The sequence below is a fragment of the Helobdella robusta genome, assembly GCF_000326865.2.
Source record: "Helobdella robusta unplaced genomic scaffold HELROscaffold_36, whole genome shotgun sequence".
NCBI lineage: Eukaryota > Metazoa > Annelida > Clitellata > Rhynchobdellida > Glossiphoniidae > Helobdella > Helobdella robusta.
The window spans coordinates 1615404-1635840 of NW_008704742.1; the positions used below are offsets into that span (position 1 = coordinate 1615404).

General features: G+C 31.7%; 1 protein-coding gene across 1 annotated transcript in view; it reads right to left on the bottom strand.

The window, feature by feature from the left end:
* Positions 1-378: 378 nt before the first annotated feature.
* Positions 379-20437, bottom strand: part of HELRODRAFT_149492 (hypothetical protein) — a gene marked incomplete at both ends in the record, with an annotated part of 32739 nt that continues 12680 nt past the window's right edge. Inside the window, one exon of the mRNA XM_009023488.1 lies at positions 379-541. Coding sequence (XP_009021736.1) covers positions 379-541 — 163 coding nt within the window. The remainder of the gene's footprint in view (positions 542-20437) is intronic.

Consider the following 20437-nt stretch of genomic DNA (forward strand, 5'->3'; position numbering starts at 1 on the left):
TATCGATGAACTATTCTTTAACTCTGCTGTGGATGAAGTCTGAAAGTACGATAGCTGATGTGCATTCGTTGTCGGTTTTCCACTATGGTAAACATTTTGTTGCAGTTTTATTTGTTTTAAATAATCGTTATCATATTGTTCATAATTCACTTTATATTTGTCATTCAGATACTTTCTATTGTTTAAACCAGCAATTTTTTTGGTGCTACTGGCACATTCATCTTTCCACCAATGAAGGTACATGGCCTGCATTTCATCACCTGATTTCATCTTTTTAATTTCTGCATCTAGAAAATTTTTTAGAAGTAAAAATTTTTTGTTAAAAATTTCACTTTTTGGCTGTTTTTTGTTTGACAAAACATATTCTTCTGCGAATTCTAACGTCGCATTTTTGGCAATGATAAATGCATAATCTACTACGTCAAGGAATGGCTCAGTGGTGTAGAGATCGCAAGGTTTCTTTCCTGCTTCGAATTCTGCTATCGGAGTATCAATTATAAACGCAAAATTTCCCATTCTTGCTCGTTCCACTCCTTCTTGCCTGTTATATTTAAGCAAAATAGTTGATTATTAATTTTCTCACTTCAATATATCCTCACAATCGCATAACACTTTTCAATTCATACAAACACGATCAAAAATCTACACCACCCCAAAAAACGCATACACACACTGCACACACACTCATACATATTTATATATCACAGCATGTTCGGCGTTAGTTAACTTCCTGTCTAACTTTTCAATTTTTCTATAGGTTGATTGTAAATCATTCTCAAGTTTCTTAAGTTCAAAACCAATTTTTTTTTTTTTTTTTATGAATGATAGAACAAAAAAGTTTTTTCGGTATTCTTATACCATCTTCGGTGTTCTAATTGATATATTGTGTATGTGCCCAGATGCTCAAATATATATTTACCGTGCCTCTACTCTACTTTGTTGATACCTTGTGTGTTTAAACTGAATACTTAACGCTCATTTAATTAGTTTTACAATCTTCAACTTTGTTAAATATAACACTTCTATGTGTATAAGTTTGCTTTCGAATAACCTGATTTATTAATCTAAAATAGAAAATCCAAATGAGTGAATAAAGAACATAAATAAAATCAATTGAAACAATATGAAATATTACAGAAATTATAAATGAATAACCAACCTAAAATAGAAAAATTAAATTCCAGGATCGTTTACAATCCAGCAATTATAAAATCACGTGCAATAATAAAATATAACCTCGTGCTATTTGCATTTATATATAAGATAATACCAAAGTAATGAAACATAATTTACAAGCATAGAATAGAAATTCAAAGAATACCTAAACGTAGATAATTATATGAAATATAATTTACATCTCTCTCCCTCAAGTCACTTTTTGAGGTACATAAAGTGACAATTGATTAATGTGAAAAAAATGTGACTCCTTCTTTCCGCAGTCTACTTCGAAGATCGACGGTGAAATCTTGCTAAGAATTTTAAACGGATCCACTCTTATTCTGTCCATTTTACCTCTATTAAGTTTACTCCCATTCTGGATATAGACTTGATTGCCCACTTCAAATTCGTACTCTTGGCGATTTTTGTCAACCCTTTTCTTGTTTATTTCAAAATTTTGCATAGAATTTCGACCGGCTTGTATTCTATCTGCAGCTAAATCGCTTTCCGGTACGTCATATGGAGTGATAGTTGACTTTATGCCGTATAATAAAAATTCAGGTTCAAATTTCGTGGAACTATGAATTTTTCGATTGTATTCTTTGACACATTCGTCTGCAATAACGGACCATGCCTGTTTTTTTTCCACTGTTAAGTTTACATCCTATTCTGTTTACAAGTGTTTGGTTTAATCTTTCATTTAGTCCATTTGATTGAGGGCAGTCTAAGCATGTAAAAACCACTTGAATATTCATCTTGTTTAGATTCTGCTTTAGTTTTGTAGAATTAATTCCGGTGTACTGGTCGGCTAAAAGTATTTTAATATTATTTTTCTTAGCAATCGGATAAATTAACTTTATGAAATCTGCTAAGCATTGACTTTTTGTAGTGGAGATCCAAGCATATCTACTAAAATGATCTACCAAAATATGCATATATTTCTTTGGTGACATATTACCGGTAAATCCACCAACTGTGTCAATGGACATAATTTGGAATGGTTCTGTCGCTGGTCCTAGTTTTGACATTAATCCGATGATTCTATTTCTTCTAGTTTTGTTCTCTAAGCATATAGTGCAACTTTTACAAAATTCTTCAATTAGTTGATCAAAATTTTTGAAATAATAAAATGGTCTTATTTTCTCTTTCAATGTTCCAGCTCCAATATGTCCATAATATTCATGTACCTTTTTATTATTCTTAAACCAAATTTATCAGAAACAAATATCCTTGATTTTTCCTTCAATTTTTTGTAAATAATACCATGGCGTTTTTCAATCTTCTTGGCACTCTTTAATTCAGTCATGTTATCATTTTGATCCTGAAGAATTGCAGGTCTTTCAATTAAATTTACAACTTGGACTGCATCCTCATCTTCAAAATATTCTAATACTGGTGATCGAAAAAGTAAATCAGCCATTATATTTTCCTTTCCTTTCTTATAAATAATTTTAAAGTTGAATTGAGACAAATAGTGCCCTAAATCGCCCAATATTTCATCTGTTCTACTTTTAGTTTTTAGATTCTCTAGAGGTTTGTGGTCACTACAAACAACAAATTCACGACCAATCAAATAATATTGCCAGTATTTTATTGCGTCTTTGATGACTTTGCATTCAAGATGGATGATGTCCATTTTCTTTTCTTTTTCTGATAATTTTCTTGAGAAGTATGCGACAGGATGTAACATACCATCAGGATGTAGTTGTTTCAAAGTAGCTCCCATTCTTTTATAACTGGCATCAGTTTCAATATAAGTGTCTTTGGCTTTATCGTAAATGGCTAAGATTGGCTGAGAACATAAATATTCTTTTATCAAGTTGAAAGAATTTTCAAAATTTTGGGACCAATGAAACTTAACATTTTTTTTCAAGGGCTTATGCAGTGGTTCAAATTTTTGAGCACTATTTTCGATGTATTTAAGATAGAAGTTAATAGATCCTAACACGCTTCTAACTTCTGTTTTATCTGTTGGTCTCTTAAGATTCTTGATGGCGATTAAATTTTCTTGAGCTGGTGCTACTTTTTTTTTTGAATAAAATGTCCAAGATATTTAATGGTTTTAGCAGCGAACTTACATTTTTCTAATTTTAATTTAAAACCTTCTTCTTTGATAATTTGAAGAGTTTTTTCAATATGAATAATGTGTTCTTCCCAAGAGCGTGAAAATATAAGTATGTCATCAATATAGTTAATGCAAAATTTGTCCAGATTATTTCTTCTTATGATATTGGATAGAATACGTTGAAAAATTGCTGGAGAATTTTTAAGACCAAAGGGTAAAACCTTAAACATGAATTTTCCATACTTAGTGATAAATGAAGTTTTTTCTCTATCTTCCTTTTTTAATAATATACACCGAAATGCAGAATTTATATCAAGTAAAGTGAAATATTTGCAAATTGGCACTTTATCTATGACATCATTAATAGTAGGGAATGGATAGCATTCAGGAACTACTAATTTATTTAATCGTTTGAAATCAATGCAAAGTTTTGTCCGACGACCATAATCTTTTTTAAAAGCAAGAGTTACTGGCGAGGCATAAGGGGATTCCGATTTTTCAATTAAATCAGCTTCTAATAACTTCTTGACTTGAGTCTTGATTTCCTCTTCATCAACTATGGAACATTTATATGGTCTTGCTATATATTCATCTCTTATTTCTGCTTCTTTTGACTTCATTTTTCCTACATCATATTTATCTTTTGCAAACATATGTTTGTACTTGTTTATTAAATTTAAAATATCTTTTCTTCTATTTTCATCTTCAATGTGGTTTGTGGTTTAAGATTTCACACATTGTTTTATTCATATTTTCGTTAAAATTGACTTCTGAAATTTTAATTAAATTATTTTTATCTGCCTTTTGTAGATTAAATTGGTTGTCAGTCAGTTCATCTGATTTAACCATGTTGTGATTGTTATTCATCTTATCTCTTTCTTCTATTTTGATGATCTTGTTTTTATTAATTCTTTGTAGAATGTTAAAATTTTCATATTGAATTAGTTTGAACTTTTTTTATTGCATCTAGACCCAGTAATAGGTCATAGGAAAAATTGTTATTTTTGACTACGTATGTATTTAAATTATCTGTTAAATTACCAACCTTAACAACTATATTTGCCCGGGCCGAACTAAAATTGAACCCACTGATGGTTTTGAAAGTACTTCTATTATTCATTAAGCCTAGTTTTAAAATATCTATAATTTTCCTATTTATTAGACTTATATTTGATCCACTATCATAAACCGCTTTAACTTTTAATTTATTATCGATTATTACGTTTACTCTTATCAGTGCATTCAGATTTCTTGTCAATTTCAATTTTCATCATATGTGCTTCGTCATCTGTTGGTAGTTAGTATCATGAATATTAATTTCTCTTTTTGATAAGTAAAGAGTCTTATTTCCACATTCATTTGTTGGATGGTATCGATTTTTCCAGCCCAGTTCTTCACACACAAAACATGGTTTATTTGCTGTGGTATTAATATTCTTCTCTGACCTGATAAAATTTGGTCTAACAAAATTTTCTTTATTTAGAGTGTTATTTTCATATCTTTGATTTTGTTTATTTAGAGTATTATTTGTCTTTGCTTCTACTTTGTATTTTGGTACCAAAATTTCTTTGTCTACATTTTCATATCTCTGTTTGTGTTGATAAAGTTGCTTTGTCTTGACATCGTATTGTATGGTATTTCATTACTTAAAAATTTATTGTCATATTTCGGCTTGATGTTAGAAACGCATTCATCAATTTTTGTTAGTTCTTTGAACAGTTTCTCAATGGTCGTTATTTCTTCTCTATCAAGCTGGTTTTGTATTTCTACAGGAAGGCCCATAACGATCATGTTTATTCTCGACATTTCAATTTCTAAACATAGGTTTTCCTTTGTTAAGGCATAATCTATTAAAGAACCACCTAAATATTTGTAATTATATGCGGTTCTTATTTTTTTCCAACCTCTATCTGCAAAAATGGTCAGAAAGGATTTGCTCCATTCTGACCAATTAGTTAAGCCGATCTTTTTTAAATTTGATTCGTACCAATCTTTTGGTGACCCAGATAAAAAGAAGCGTAATGCTTCTATGACATTAGTAAGATTTAGTATTTTATGCCTTCTACATTCATTTTCAAATTTCTCTATCCATTCAGTAGGGTTTTGCTTTTTGTTGAATTTTTACAAAATAAATTTTTTTTCAACGTCTTGCAGCTGAAAGTTATCATTCAGACTTAGCTTAGCTTCTAATTCCTTAATTCGTTCATTTAAAAAATTGTCATCTGATTCATCTCTATGTTTATTATCAATAATTTTTTCTTCTAACATATTATCTAAAAAACATAGATTTTCGTCTTCGTCGTAATATTCTTTTCTCAATTCATCATCGAGTTTGATGCAAATTGTGCGATAACCGTTGATAGGTTTGATAGAATTAATTGTATTGATTATTGCTCGCTTCGTAGATAGAGCTTCGTGCAAACTTAAATCTTTCTTCTCTTCAGGTAGAACATACCATGTTTCTTTATTTTCCGATATACCCGCTAATTCAAATTTGTCATTATTTCTTTTAATAATATGAAAATACAACTTACTTGTTTTTGAAGCCATCTTCTTTTTGGAATTTAATTTATAAGTTTGCTTTCGAATAACCTGATTTATTAATCTAAAATAGAAAATCCAAATGAGTGAATAAAGAACATAAATAAAATCAATTGAAACAATATGAAATATTACAGAAATTATAAATAACCAACCTAAAATAGAAAAATTAAATTCCAGGATCGTTTACAAAGCCAGCAATAATAAAAAATAACCACGTGCAATAATAAAAAATAACCTCGTGCTATTTGCATTTATATATAAGATAATACCAAAGTAATGAAACATAATTTACAAGCATAGAATAGAAATTCAAAGACGACCTAAACATAGATAATTATATGAAATATAATTTACATGTGTTTTCATTATCGATGATTCTTCTGTTTCTAAATTTACTGGTAGGAAGAATTTCAATTGCCCGTTGTTGAATATTTATTATTGGATGTCTTTGTTCTATGAGTATTGATTCGGCTAGTCGTAAATTATATGGTTGTTATTGTAATGTAAGATATATATATCTTGTGATTCAAGATTTGTCTATTAATTTTAGTTTTATGTTTCTTTTTCATGGGATTCTTTATAGCGCCAGTTTGTACGTGTCGTGAGTTTTCTCGATAACTTGGTCGTCGTCAAACCAATATATTCGGACTTTTGGTGCCCACACTCACCAATATTACATTTGAACAAATATATTAGATGGCTATAATCCATTATCAATTCTGGTTTACTAGAGCAGTTTTTTTTCATCACAAGTGGTGACGTTCTTTGGTTGGAGTAGTATATTCGTAGTTTAACACTATCGTTTTCGTTTGATGCTTGGACGTTATTTTTATGACTCTTTTTATGATATTTTCATCCTGTTCGAAAGCGGTTGACGTGTGATTCTTATAATATATTACTATGTTATTTTTGTTATTATTGTTGGTTGCATTGTTTTTGTTGCTAATTTTTGGTTTTTTACTTTCTATTATTTTCTGGATCATGGAATTTTTATATCCATTATTAATTATTAAAAAAAATGAGCGTTAAGTAATCACTTTAAACAAACAAGGAATCAACAAAGTAGCGTAGAGACAGAGTATATATATTTGAGCATCTGGGCACATACTCAACATATCAGTTTGAAAACCGAAGATGGTAAAGGAATACCGTAAAAAGCTTTTTTGTTTTATTATTCATAAAATTAACAAAAATTTTGGTTTTGAACTCAAAAAACTTGAAAATGATTTACGAATCAATCTTTAGAAAAATCGAAAAATAATATTGAAAAATAATAAAATAATATATATATATATATATATATATATATATATATATATATATATATATTATATATATATTATATATATATATATATATTATATATATATATAATATATTGTGTTAAAGTTGTCGTAGATACAATTTTTAAGAAATATCATAATTCAATTTCAATCAGTTTCTGGTTCAATTTTTCAATAATTTTTATCGTATTTTTATTATCGTTTTTCAACTAATATATATAGAAAACAAAGTTATTAAGTACTTTTTTATTCAATTTTATCTTATACAGAAAAACCTTTTTCATGGTATCTTTTACAATTTTCAATGTAATATGTTTTCAACTATTGCTGTATTTTGTATATACCTCAATCTCTTTGTTCCTACTTTATTGGCTCCAAAAATTGACTTTACGTTCCTTTCGGTGAGTTTAAAACTTTGTTTTCTATGTAAATAAGTTAAAAAACGATAATAAAAATGCAATTCAATACAAATTGTTGGAGAATTGTAACAAAAACTGTTCAATGCTGAAAATGCATGACATTTCTTAACAATGTTATATATAAATAAATATATATAATATATACAGAGGCGCCATCTTCATCAAATTATTGGGGTGGGGAGCAGAAGAATTTAATATGTTTGTAAACTTTTCTATAATTTAGTTTGCGAAGCGTTGTTCAATAAATTTACAATTTTACAAGGTAGATTGTGTGAAATTGTTGATTTAAAAACTTATCATCAAAATCGCAATTCCATAAAACGTCATAAAATTTGCAAAATTTAAAAATACAATAAAACTACAAGAAATCCAAAAATATTTAACCTTATAAAATAAAGGATTATTGTTTAGAAATTTAAAAAACTAAATGTTACCCAAAAATTTTTATTAATTTTATTCACAATAGTATTTACAAAAATTAAGTGTTTTTTTAAAGAATTATATTTAACATATATTTACATGTTTTTTCTCAGATCATTTGTTTAAATAAATTCGTTAATAATTAAATCCAAGTCTATTTCGTTTGTCATATCTTTGTGAAAACGGAGAAAAAATACGCAATTGAGTCGTTTTTGTCCCATTGTCTATCTTAGTATGTTTTTAACCTTTTAAGCGCAAAAAATGACCGTTCATCTGTGGCGGAAGTCGTAGGAATGTTTACGAAAATGTTTAAAAACTTGTCTAACTCCGAAAGAAGCTCAATAGGTGCGACTGTTTTTTCAAATAATTAATGATATCGTTATACTTTCAGCATATTGATCTGCTTCTTTTAAAATTTGAAGCAGCATCTCACGTTGCACAATCAAACAGTCTGGATCTATGTTCTCTTCATAAAATTTGAGAATCTTAGATTTGTTTGTATCGTCATATATCAAAAACTGCTCCATATCCCAAATGAATTTGAATGATTTGCTCTCAAATCTCGCAACCAGTGCTTTTAAAGTCGCTGGTGGTAAAAAGAAATCTGCTCCGTGGTTTGATGACAGTTTTTTCCCATGAAAAGACGTTGTTAACATTATCAAAATAAAATAGGTAATTGCCGTGGATGTGCCTTCTACTATTAAATCTGCCTCCGCTACTCTGATGTCTCCTTGGATCATTGAGTCTTCTGAAACCGTCCCTGATGTTTTGGTTGGCAGTTTTATCAAAAATTTATCCATATTTCAAGCTTCTAATGAAGATTTTTAATTTAGAAAATAAATTCAAATTTACGTAACTTATTTAATTTAATTAATTGAACATCAACTAATCCAGTTATTTATATTTACATAAAACGTTTTAATTAAATTTTAATAAAATAATACTTTTATTAAAAACACTTTGCTTTACCGGTTAAAAAAATATATTTTAATGCTGAAAATAATTAACTATAACAATCGTACGAAACAACGTGAAGACACTTTTAAATTTAAATCTATTTTAACGCTATGGTAATGCGATGCAACACTTAGCAAAAAGTTTGTTCAACAGTTGGCTAATTTGATAAATTATTTTTGTGTTATTGTCAAGAATTTGGCAGGTTATTGGAATTGCATGTGTTGATTGCAAGTGAGATTTGATGGCTCCGCTATGTGTATCCATTGTGAGACATCTTGATAATGAAGTGGTCGTATCACCAATATGCAAAGCAAATGTTGTTGGCGCGCACAGTCGTCAATAAGGCATTTAAATTCATATATTACATGATTACGCCTCAAAGTAGAATCGTCTTTAAGAAGTTGTTCATAAGGACCAATTGTGATGTCTTACAATTATTGTAGTATATCCTGAGTTTTATTTTATTAGTATCATTGTTTGTTGTAACATTTCTTTTTATGATTTGTTCGAGGACGACTTCGTCTATTTTTTTTGCCGCTGAAATATGATTTCTGTAATACAGGATTATGTTGTTGTCGTTGTTTTTAAAAATATTGCTATCTTGTTATAGTCTTTGTTGAATGGTGCTCTCAATGAATGATGTTTTGTAACAATTGCTTGCTAGTAGATTAGTAATCTTTTAAGCAATGGTAATATTAATAACAATGATAATAATAATCGTGATAATGGTAATAATGGAAATGATAATAATAATAATAATAATAATAATAATAATGAAAACATATTTTATTTTTCCCAAAAACATGCATAAATAAAATATAATTGTAATATTCAAAGATAAGCACCTTGCTCTTTGTCTATGACAAGAGCAAGGTGTCAGAAGGCTACAAATCGGGTTCTAGGTCAAAATGTCCCCGGTCAAAATGTCCCCCGGTAGAAATGGCCCAAAAGTCATGTTGAAAAATACAGCTATAATAATAATATAATAATATAATAATATAAGTTACTAGCTGTTTGCGTACGGCTCTGCCCGTACCTTTGATAAACCTTGATTGATGTAATTCCTGTTACCTAATAAATCAAACCATTTTTTGATATTACATATTAATTAGAATCAATCGGATGTATAGACGATGATAATTTGCATTAAACTAATACCCTTTCTTTTTTCCATATCTTACCAACGACGATGATGGCAACGACGATGATAAATTTGCATCGAATCACGCATCGAACGAAAACCCTCTCTTTTCTCAATATCTTACCAATTGAGCTGCGTCTTGTATTTAGTGTGTAAGTTCTTAAAATCTTTTATTACTCATTGAAAACCGTAAGCATTGCTTGAATTCATAGTCTCGCAGAAGGGAACGCGAAAATTGGTGATAGAAGGTTTCCTCTTTACGAAGCACCGGAATGGCGCAGAAGGTAAAGAAATTTGGAGGTGCGAAGAGCGTTCGTGTCATGTGAGAATCCACACCAAGGACAATGCGAAAGTAGAGGAAATAGGCAGTCATAATCACACACTTGTACATGGAAGAGCAGAAGTCGGAGGGGCATTGGCAAAAATGAGAAGAACAGCTGAAGAATCTGAAGATCCTACGAGACGTATTGTACAAAGAGCTCTTTTGGAAGTTACATCTGAGGCTGTTCACCTACTTCCAGATCGTGAATGTATGGCGCGAAACGTCAGAAGACGTCGTGCAGCTTCACAGAATGCTGCCACCGATGAAATTTGTCGACTTACGCATGAAGGACATCGGTTCCTGCGGACAGACGAAGGAGATGATATGCTAATTTTTGCAGCTGACGAGGATCTTCAATTTCTCCAGAAGTCTGCTTGCTGGTTTGCTGATGGAACATTTCGCGTGACGCCTTAAGGGTTTCATCAACTGTATACGGTACACGGATGGGACAAAAATTGTGCATATCCCTGCGTTTACGCACTGTTACCAGGACGAAGTGAGGATGTCTACCGTCGATTCCTTGATTTTGTATCGTCGCTTCGTGAACTCGGCAGTCCTCAGACTTTAGTCACTGATTTCGAGCTGGCTGCCATCCATGCCTTCCAGGTGAAATTTCCCACTGTTGTAATTGTTGGGTGTCTGTTTCACTTCGGGCAGTGTATTTGGAGGCATGTGCAAGGAAGTGGATTCAGTGAGCAATACAAGACAGATGCCGCGTTTGCTCTAAAAGTCAAACAGCTTATCGCCCTGGCATTTGTTCCCGTTGACGACGTCATAGAGACCTTTGAAACGCTGATCGATAGTCCGGATTACAATCTACCAAATTCGATTGTAGATTATTTCGAAGACAACTTTATCGGACGTCTCCGGAGAAACCGAAGAGCAGCACCAAGATTTCCAATAACAATGTGGAACCAGCACTGTCAGGTTCTCCTAAAACAACCAAGAAGCAATAACTTAGTGGAAGGGTGGCACAATGCGTTCAACAACTCTGTTGGTATCGCCCACCCGACTGCTAAAATGTTATCAAGGAAGCTACAACTCGAGCAACACAGCATGTATCTGCTTCGGAGACAAGGAGAACTTGGCCGTGAACAACGGAAACAAAAGAAAACTTACAAAAACATTGATTCGGCTCTGTTCACAATGGTCTCGGATTATGCGAACAGAGAAAGACTGCAATATCTGACTGATATTTCTAGAGTGCTGAACATCAATGTTATCTAACATTTGAATACTTGATTTGAACTACGAAGGCTTTGTGACTGCTTGAAAACAACAAACTGTTTTTATATGTGAACTTATATGTGAACTTTTGGATTTTTTAAACATTTTTAAAACAACAAACTGTTTTTATATGTGAACTTTTGGATTTTTAAAACATTTTTAAAACAACAAACTGTTTTTTTATGTGAACTTGATACTTGATTTGATTTTACATTTTGACCGGGGACATTTTGACCGGTCAAGACAAATCGAATCATATGCTATTTCGTTCACTGTATATACCGTACGAGGAAGAAATTACAGTTAGAATTAAGTTATTTATAAAAGAATCTTTCCATGAACTGTTAATTGTTGACAAATCGAATTTTTTAAAAATGGAGATATGTTGAATAATTAGTGCACAATGATTATAATTTTCTTTCAGGCTGGCATTGAGTTTATCTTTGCATTTGTTTGTTTTATACTGTTTTGAATTTGTTAGGTTTGTTTTGTAGCAAACAGTAAGCTCCAGGATTTCTATACTGTCACTATAATAATAATAATAATGTGAACTCTTTTATTTTTCCAGCAATCAAAATAAGCAAAATTAAAATAATATTAAAATAATACACTAATTAAAATCATAAATTAAAATAATAATTAATTAATTAATGATTGTCATTTTATGAATGAGATCGAAGATGTTAAATATAATATAAAAATTAGGTCAAGGTTTATTTCTGTCACAGTATATTGCGTAAGTAGAAGTTATCGAAATGTTAACAAAGCTAGTTCTAAAATTGTCAAACCAGATAGTTTTATTTAACATTAGATTAAAAGGGTTATAAAAGTCTATGGGCGAAATTTTGAAAGTATTAATTAAAATATTAAAATGTTTATAAACGTTTGACAGGTTAGTTTTGAGATTGTTTTTGTATTTATCAGCTTTATAGAGTTTGGATTTAGTAAAGTTGGTTTCATGGCACACTGTTAATTCCAATATTTCAACTATATTTCCGCAGACAATGCTATATCTGGCCCAAGCGAGTTAAATAGATGTGACACAGGTCGAATTAATTCGTCTTCAATATTAGCGAAAACAACTGCATAGGGTTTAATACATGATTTGATGTTATTAACAATTATTGAGAAAATTTTGTGGCGATTTAAATATCTCGCAAGCGCCGATGGCGAGCCACAGCACACTACATATCTGCTTGTTTTTCTGTGCAGGGGGAACATGATTGATTAGTCATTATTTTCCATCTAACTAGATTTACGCATGTCAGTAATTGTTGGATGAGATTAAATACGTAAGTCGAAAATTTAAATACTACCTCTGGTAGGTATTTTGTTGTGCTTGAACATCGAGAGATTTCTGAGCCCTGAATGTGATCCTCTATCGACTTTATCAGTGTTCCTTAGCAATGGAGTAACGATATATGATTGAAGTGGTTTTGGTATTGGCGTTGCTTGATAACATTACAAGCCAGCTTTATATCATTATTTTGAATTTGATTGTCCATTTTTACATATTCGTTGTATGATTCATACCACAGAGATTTCATTTCATCATTGGTATTTAATTTTAAGTATCCGAGGAGTTTTAATCTCATTATTGTTTTAGTGATTTGATATTTAGTCCATCCCTTTTGTAGGGCAGTGACAGAAAATATTGCTATACGCTCTCATGACGATGATGATTCGAATTTTCACTGTCTTCTACGTCTGCGTGCAGAAGATAGTCCTGAATTACAACAATAGTTTGAACAAACATCATATCAATGGACTTCAAAAGATTTTCAAAATGAATTGTTGGAAATTATGTCGCACAACATTTTCAGATCTGTTATAAGTGGTATTCATTTGAAAAAGTATTATGCCATTATTTTAGACGAAACTTATGACATTGCATTGAAAAAACAAATCAGCATTTGCTTAAGAGTTGTTGATAATGAATTTATTTCAGAAGAATATTTCCTAGGATTTTATAACACGGACGCCACAGATGCTGGTACATTGTTCAATATTTTGAAGGATGTTTTACCAAGGTTCAATTTTGATAACAGAGATTGCCAAGAACAATGTTATGACGTAGGATCTAACGTTTCTGGAATTCATAATGGAGTACAGGTCAAAGTCTTAGAAATATCGCTGTCTACAATATTTGTCCATTGCAGCAACCACAATATTAGTTTGGCATTTCAAGATGCAATTTCTATGATGTTAGAGTGCAGAGATGCAATCCATTTGTAAAAGATTTGTAACGTTTATCAAAGAATCTCCTAAACGTTTAGCTTGTTTGCCACGGCAGCAAAATCGTCCGAAGCGTTTTACTGATGGTAACGAAAACGTTCATGTTGACACTTCGTAATTATTAAAAAAATATATTTAGAGATCGTAGATGCCGCTATCTTTTCACTTGACGCTAGATTCAATTCTGATGGTTTCAAAAAACTTGCCGATTTAGAATCAAAAATTTTACATGCAGCAGCAATTGACAGCAGTCACTTAAATTATATTGTTAAATTATATCCAGAGATGTCAAAAGACAGATTATATTTACATTTCAACATGTTTCGCGATATTTGTAAGCAACAAAATTTATCTATTACCTCAGTCACAGATATTGTCAACGTTTTAAAAGATACAAAAGGACACGGTTTGAATGAAATGCTAGAAGAACTTTTTTGACTTAGAATATTTCTTACAATTCCTTTGACAACATTCAGCTCAGAAAGATGGTTTTCCGTCCTTTGGAGCTTAAAAACTTATTTACGTTCAACAATCGGTGAGCTAAGATTAAACCATTTGGTCGTACTACATTGCTATAAAGAACGCACCCATAATTTTTCAATTGAAAAGAATTTACTTCTCGGGATGATTTGTGCAAAAAATCGTTTGCAACATATTTAAACTAGATTTTTTAATTTTCGGGATGTTTAAAAATAGAGTTTTATTATTTACATTACATTATATTGTTTAAACTTTTGACTTTTAAATTGATTAAAAATTAAAAGAAGTTTAAATTACAGTTTGACTAAAAATAATAAAAAATAAAATTTCGGTAACTTTTGAGCCCCCCCAATAATTTGAACAACTTGCCGCCTATGGTAGTAGTAGGTAGTAGTAGTAGTAGTAATAATGAGAACAGCCTTTTATTTGCATTATGAAATAAAACATACATGAAAAAGAAGAATCATTAAAAGTTAATGGTTATTAAATTTAGTTTGAGTTGATAATAAAATGGAGTTATTGATAATAAAACTTTAACTCATTGCCTAACGCAAGCACGAAAGTTTAAAAGCATCAAAGAATGTTATCGATTATTACGTTCATAGCAGATATTGTACGGCTGGGTTATTGCTGTTAAAATCAACTTATTTACAAACGAATCTGATCATATTATGTTAATTAATTGTAAGTTAAATTTATTAAAAAGTCCTATTGGAGATATTTCAAATGTTTTAAGAGTTATTTTATAATGTTTAAAATTGTCTATGATGTTGGCCTTGAGCTTGTCTTTGTATTTGTTGGTTTTATACTCTTTTGACTTGGCCAAGTTTGACTCATGGCATACAGTGAGTTCTAGAACTTTAATGGTGCTCCCACGGAAGATGGCAACGTCGGGGCGTATTGATTCGAACAGGGCTGATATCGGAAGTATTTCTTCAGCGTCTATATCAGCGTAGATGGCACACTCCGGTTGTTTTTGTAGTTTTAAAGCGTTGACAACTAGCGCTAGAATCTTGTTGTGTCTTTTAGTGTAGCGAGCCAGTGCTGAAATTGATTCACAACTGGATAAGACATGCTTATTCGTCTGGCTGGCTTTGCAGAGAGGGCAAAGTTGGTTATTCATTTTACCCCATCTAAAAAGATTAGCGTTAGTTGGCAGCTGCTGTATGAGATATTTTCTAGTAAATTTGAATAGAGTTGCTGAGAGGTCAGTCAGTGATTCTGACCAACGGCAAATTTGTTTGGTTGTGATGTGTTTTTTAATGGATTTTATTAATACTCCTTGACTTTGTAGAGCCTCAACATGGCTATATTGCGTCTCCATGCGTTTGTTCAATGTGGTTGAAAGTGCTGATTTCAGGGAATCTGCATTATTTAGAACATTATCGATTTTACAACAATTGAAGGAAGACTCCTGCCAAAGACATCTAATTTTTTTGTTTTCGTTTGTTTTTAAGTAGCTGCGTAGCTTTAATCCCATCATTTCGGTGGAATCTTTCAAAGACTTTATGTTGTGCCCCCCTAGTTTCCGCCAGGCAACCACTAACAGGAATCGAGAGCCAATTTCTGACCGCTTCAATTATTATATTAGATTGTCTAGGTTGTTTTCAATCCATGTAAGAGATATGTCGCTTGAGCAAAGGTCAAAATTTAGTTTTGGCATGGAATGAAAACTTTTAAAATTTGGAGTTTTTATTGGAGCTCTGTTGTTATTTTTAGCATGGATGACAGTTTTGTGGATAGTTTGTTTTTTAATTCATCCAAATGTGCATCCAAAATCGTAAGCTTTACCTAAGTATTCAAAACCTTTTCCCATGGCCACTTGTGGAATCACTATGTCATCAATTGTTAGTCTTGGCCGGAATTGCTCGTAGCCGCCATCACGTTTACGCATCCCAAACGAAACACATTTGTCTATCTTCATTACCATTCCTTACCATCTGCACCACGCTCGATTGAAAATGATTAATTTTTGTGCCCCCTCTGTACTGTGTGCAGAATAGTCGAATCGTCTGCAAATTGTAGCCAAGAATTGGCCTTGATCTCTGCAGCGGGTCCCCACTTATATCCGTACAAATAATAATAATAATAATGGAAATTCTTTTATTTGAACCAAAGTCGTTAAAAATGAAAGAAAAAAGTAATTAAAAATGTAAAATGTTCAATAAAAATCACAATGCTCATTGTCTAGGACAACTGCAAAACGGTAATGTATTCAAATTGGTTATGAAGTGTTCCTATCGCAATAAATGGCATAGGTCGATCTAATTACAGAGTCTATTAATTTGTTAATAAAGGAAATTGGCCATAAATTTTTAATTACCGTCAAATTCAAAATATTGAAAAAGCCAATCGGAGTTATTTCAAATGTTTTAAGAAAAATTGGACAGTTCTCAAAGTCAGCGTTCAAACATAAATTCAAACTATTTTCGTATTTAGATAGTTTGTAGTTTCTTGATTTTAGCAGATTTGTTAGTAGTAGTAGTAGTAGTAATAATAATAATAATAATAATAATAATGGGAACACTTCTTTTATTCAACCAAATATCATAAAACATACAGAATAATACAATATTCAATATATATAATAATAAAAATCCAGATAAAATACTAATAAAAAATAATCAAGTATACGATAAAACCCTATTACTCATTATCATTTGACAAGTACAAATAGGAGGCTTATTTAAAATGGTCATACAATGTTTCTGTTGCAATATATAGCGTATGTCGATTTAATTACAGAGTTGATCAATTTGTCAATAAGTGTATTAGACCATGAAATTTTAGTAGACATTGAATTTAAAATACTAAAAAAGCCGATGGGAGTAATTTCAAATTTTTTTAAAATAATATCATAGTTTTTATAATCAAAAGTTAAACATGAATTTAAATTATTAATGTATTTCAATTGCTTGTAATTTTTAGAATGAATTAGATCAGTTTCATGGCACACTGTCAACTCAACGATTTCAATTTTTTTGCCCTTTAGAATGGCGACGTCTGGACGTAAGTTGACGAACAGTTGTGACATTGGTAGGACTCCGTTCATAACGATATCAGCAAATATCAGGCAATCAGATGAACGGCTTGACATCAAGCAATTGATGATTTCTGATAAAATTCTATCATGTCTTTCTGTATATTGTTTTAACGCGACTACGGATCCACAGTTGGATATTACATGTTTGTTCGTTAGTTTAGCGCCACAGAGAGGACATAAAGGATTCAGTGTCTTACCCCATCTAAACAGATTAGCGTTAGTTGGCAGTTGCTGAATTAAATATTTTCTAGCAAATTTAAACAGAGTATCTGGCAGTAAATCGAGTTTCTTAGACCAGTTTGTTATTTGAGAAGATGATAATACGTTTGTTACCGACTTGATAACGAAACCTTGACCCTGAAGCAAGACCAAGTGACTTAGGGAAGCAGCAATACGACCATCTTCCAATTTTTTTAGAGACTGAGATGACATGGCTGAATCAGATAGCAAATTATCCACCATTTCGTAGTCTACCGCAGTTTCACGCCAAAAACAACGTATTTCATTTTTTGAGTTTGTCTTGAAATAATTGCGGAGTTTTAATCTCATTCTCAACGCTGAGTTCTTGAGTGAAACAATATTGTGACCACCAAACTTTAAAGGCAGACCCAGTTTCTCAGACACACAGCCACTAATTGGTATTGATAGACAACTTCTGGCAGCTTCAACAACTAGATTGTCCAAATTATTGGCAATCCACGTCAGTGAAAAACTATAACTTCATAGTTCGAACTTCAATTGTGATGGAATGAATCTTCTTAATATTTGTAGTTTTATTTGAGAAGAAACATCGAGCTCGGTCGTAACTTTTAACAGACGCGTTAATTTGGAAACAACCTCATCTTTTGCTTTTGTGTCTTTCAATTCTGAATCATAAATTTTTCCCAGGCATTTGAATCCGCAACCAATTTCCACTGTTGGAATAGGCATGTCGTCTATTGTCAACCTGGGCAAAAATTTATCGTATGAGCCATCCTTTTTCCTTATTCCAAACACACAACACTTATCGATTCTCATTTGCATACAAGACCATTTACACCAGGCTAGATTCAGATCAATTAACTTTTGTGCACCATCCGAACTGTGTGCAATAATCGCTGTGTCGTCAGCGAATTGAAGCCAAGGTCTAGCCTTCACATCAGAGGTTGGGCCCCAAAAGTAGCCGCATTTTTTAAATTCCTCACTTTCTAAGATCTTCATTAGAGGGTTGAAACATAGATTAAACAATAGCGGAGAACATGGGTCACCTTGAAGCACCCCTTTTCTTACCGGTAACAACGGTATGAGTTGTCCGTTAATTGAAACTGATATTGTATAGTTGGAGTATATTGATAAAATTAGATCACAAAATAATTTAGGTACATGGTGGTAGAACAAAATTGAGTTGATGAGATGATGACTCACTTCTCCAAACGCATTTCGGAGATCCAGTAAGCGCGATGATTATTGTGCGTTGATGTCTCTTTGCATCTTTCATCAAGTGAGTCAACATCTGGGTGTGTTCCGCCAGACCATCGGTTGTTGGGTAGAATCCTTTTTGTGTGTTTATATTTATGAGTTTGTTCTTGTTGAGGAAATCATATAGTCTATTTTTTCGTAACGTTGATAGAATTTTGTAGTTTACTGGCTGCAACGTTATGGGGCGAAAATTGGCCGGATCGTTTGCATTACCTTTTTTATAAATTAAAATTGGCGAAAATTGGCCGGATCGTTTGCATTACCTTTTTTATAAATTAAAATTGTTAGACCATTTCGCCAACACGTCGGAATAGTTGCTTCTTTCCAGCATCTGATTATTAATTTATGAAAATACGTGCGAAGTATTGGACACCTCTTCAGCGCAATTGTTGAAATTTGGTCTAACGGACAGGACGTTGCTTTGGTCTTTCATTTTTTAACAATTGACGCAACTTCATTGTAGGATGGTAGTCCAATGTCACCAGCAAATGACGGTGGCGGTAGAGGAGAAATCCACTCCGGCAATTCAAAAGAAGTTTTATTATCCGCTATCAATCCTTTGCGAAAGAATTTGCTGCCGTCGACCACACTGAACTGAGGTGTATTTGGAGATGAAGAAAATGATGATTTGCATGACTTCCAGAAATTGTTATTGAATTGTGATGTAGTTGAGCCGCTAACATTTTTGTTGGTTGATTTTGAAGTTTGTGTTTTTAATCTAATTCGAATTAATCTACTTAGATTTGATATTTGACTGTTGCAGAGATTGTTGCTGTTTTTTGCCTTTAGTTGTTTTAGTTCCTGTTTTAACTGTCTAATCGAGTATTCCGTTTTTAAATTATTTGTTGTTTGAATTTTCACAAAACCATAATTTTTAGCAAAATAGGAAGAGATAATTTGCTGAAAGCTAGTAGCAAAGTTGTCGACATTCATGTTATATAAGCATTCTAATTCAACTTGAAAGAATGCGTTTGCCTCTATCCATTCAGCAGGTGATTTTGGAAGTTTGATGCCCTGCAATGGCTGTGGGGTAGTCGTATGGGTTGCCTTGTGTTCAAAACCCGACTGGTTTGGGTCTCGTGAAGCAGATTGTTTTTCTTCTTTCGGATCTTTAGCCTTGAGAGATTTACATGTTTTGCATGTCCTCTGGTGCATTGTTAGTCATTTTTTGCCCTTACAGGGCTTCCCGCAGCAACAGGTCAACATATTATTAAGATTATTTGCAAAATTATCGTCAATATTTATTAAATATGGCGAAATTTTAATGGTTGCCGAGTTGTTAACATTAGAAGTTATTATATTAGTAGCCTTTGTACACCCCCAGTAGTGTCTATTTAGAGATATAAAATTTTGTGAACTATGCGGACAAATTGTTGAATTTATTAAATTTATTGAATTTAAAACCACAATTAAACTAATTAAATTATATAAAATATAGTTTTTATTCAAATTAAAAATGATAACGACAGCCATGTTAATTAAAATTTGCGGAATTGATAAAACCAATTTTAAATATAAAACTTCGATAAATAACACTATTATTGCATACGAACAGTAAGCTGATAAAAATACAACTCTCTTGTTCAACGTCTTGTACAACAACAACAACAACAACAAAAACAACAACAACAATAATAATAATAATGTAAACTCTTTTATTATTCAGAGAAAACCAGTAAAATCAA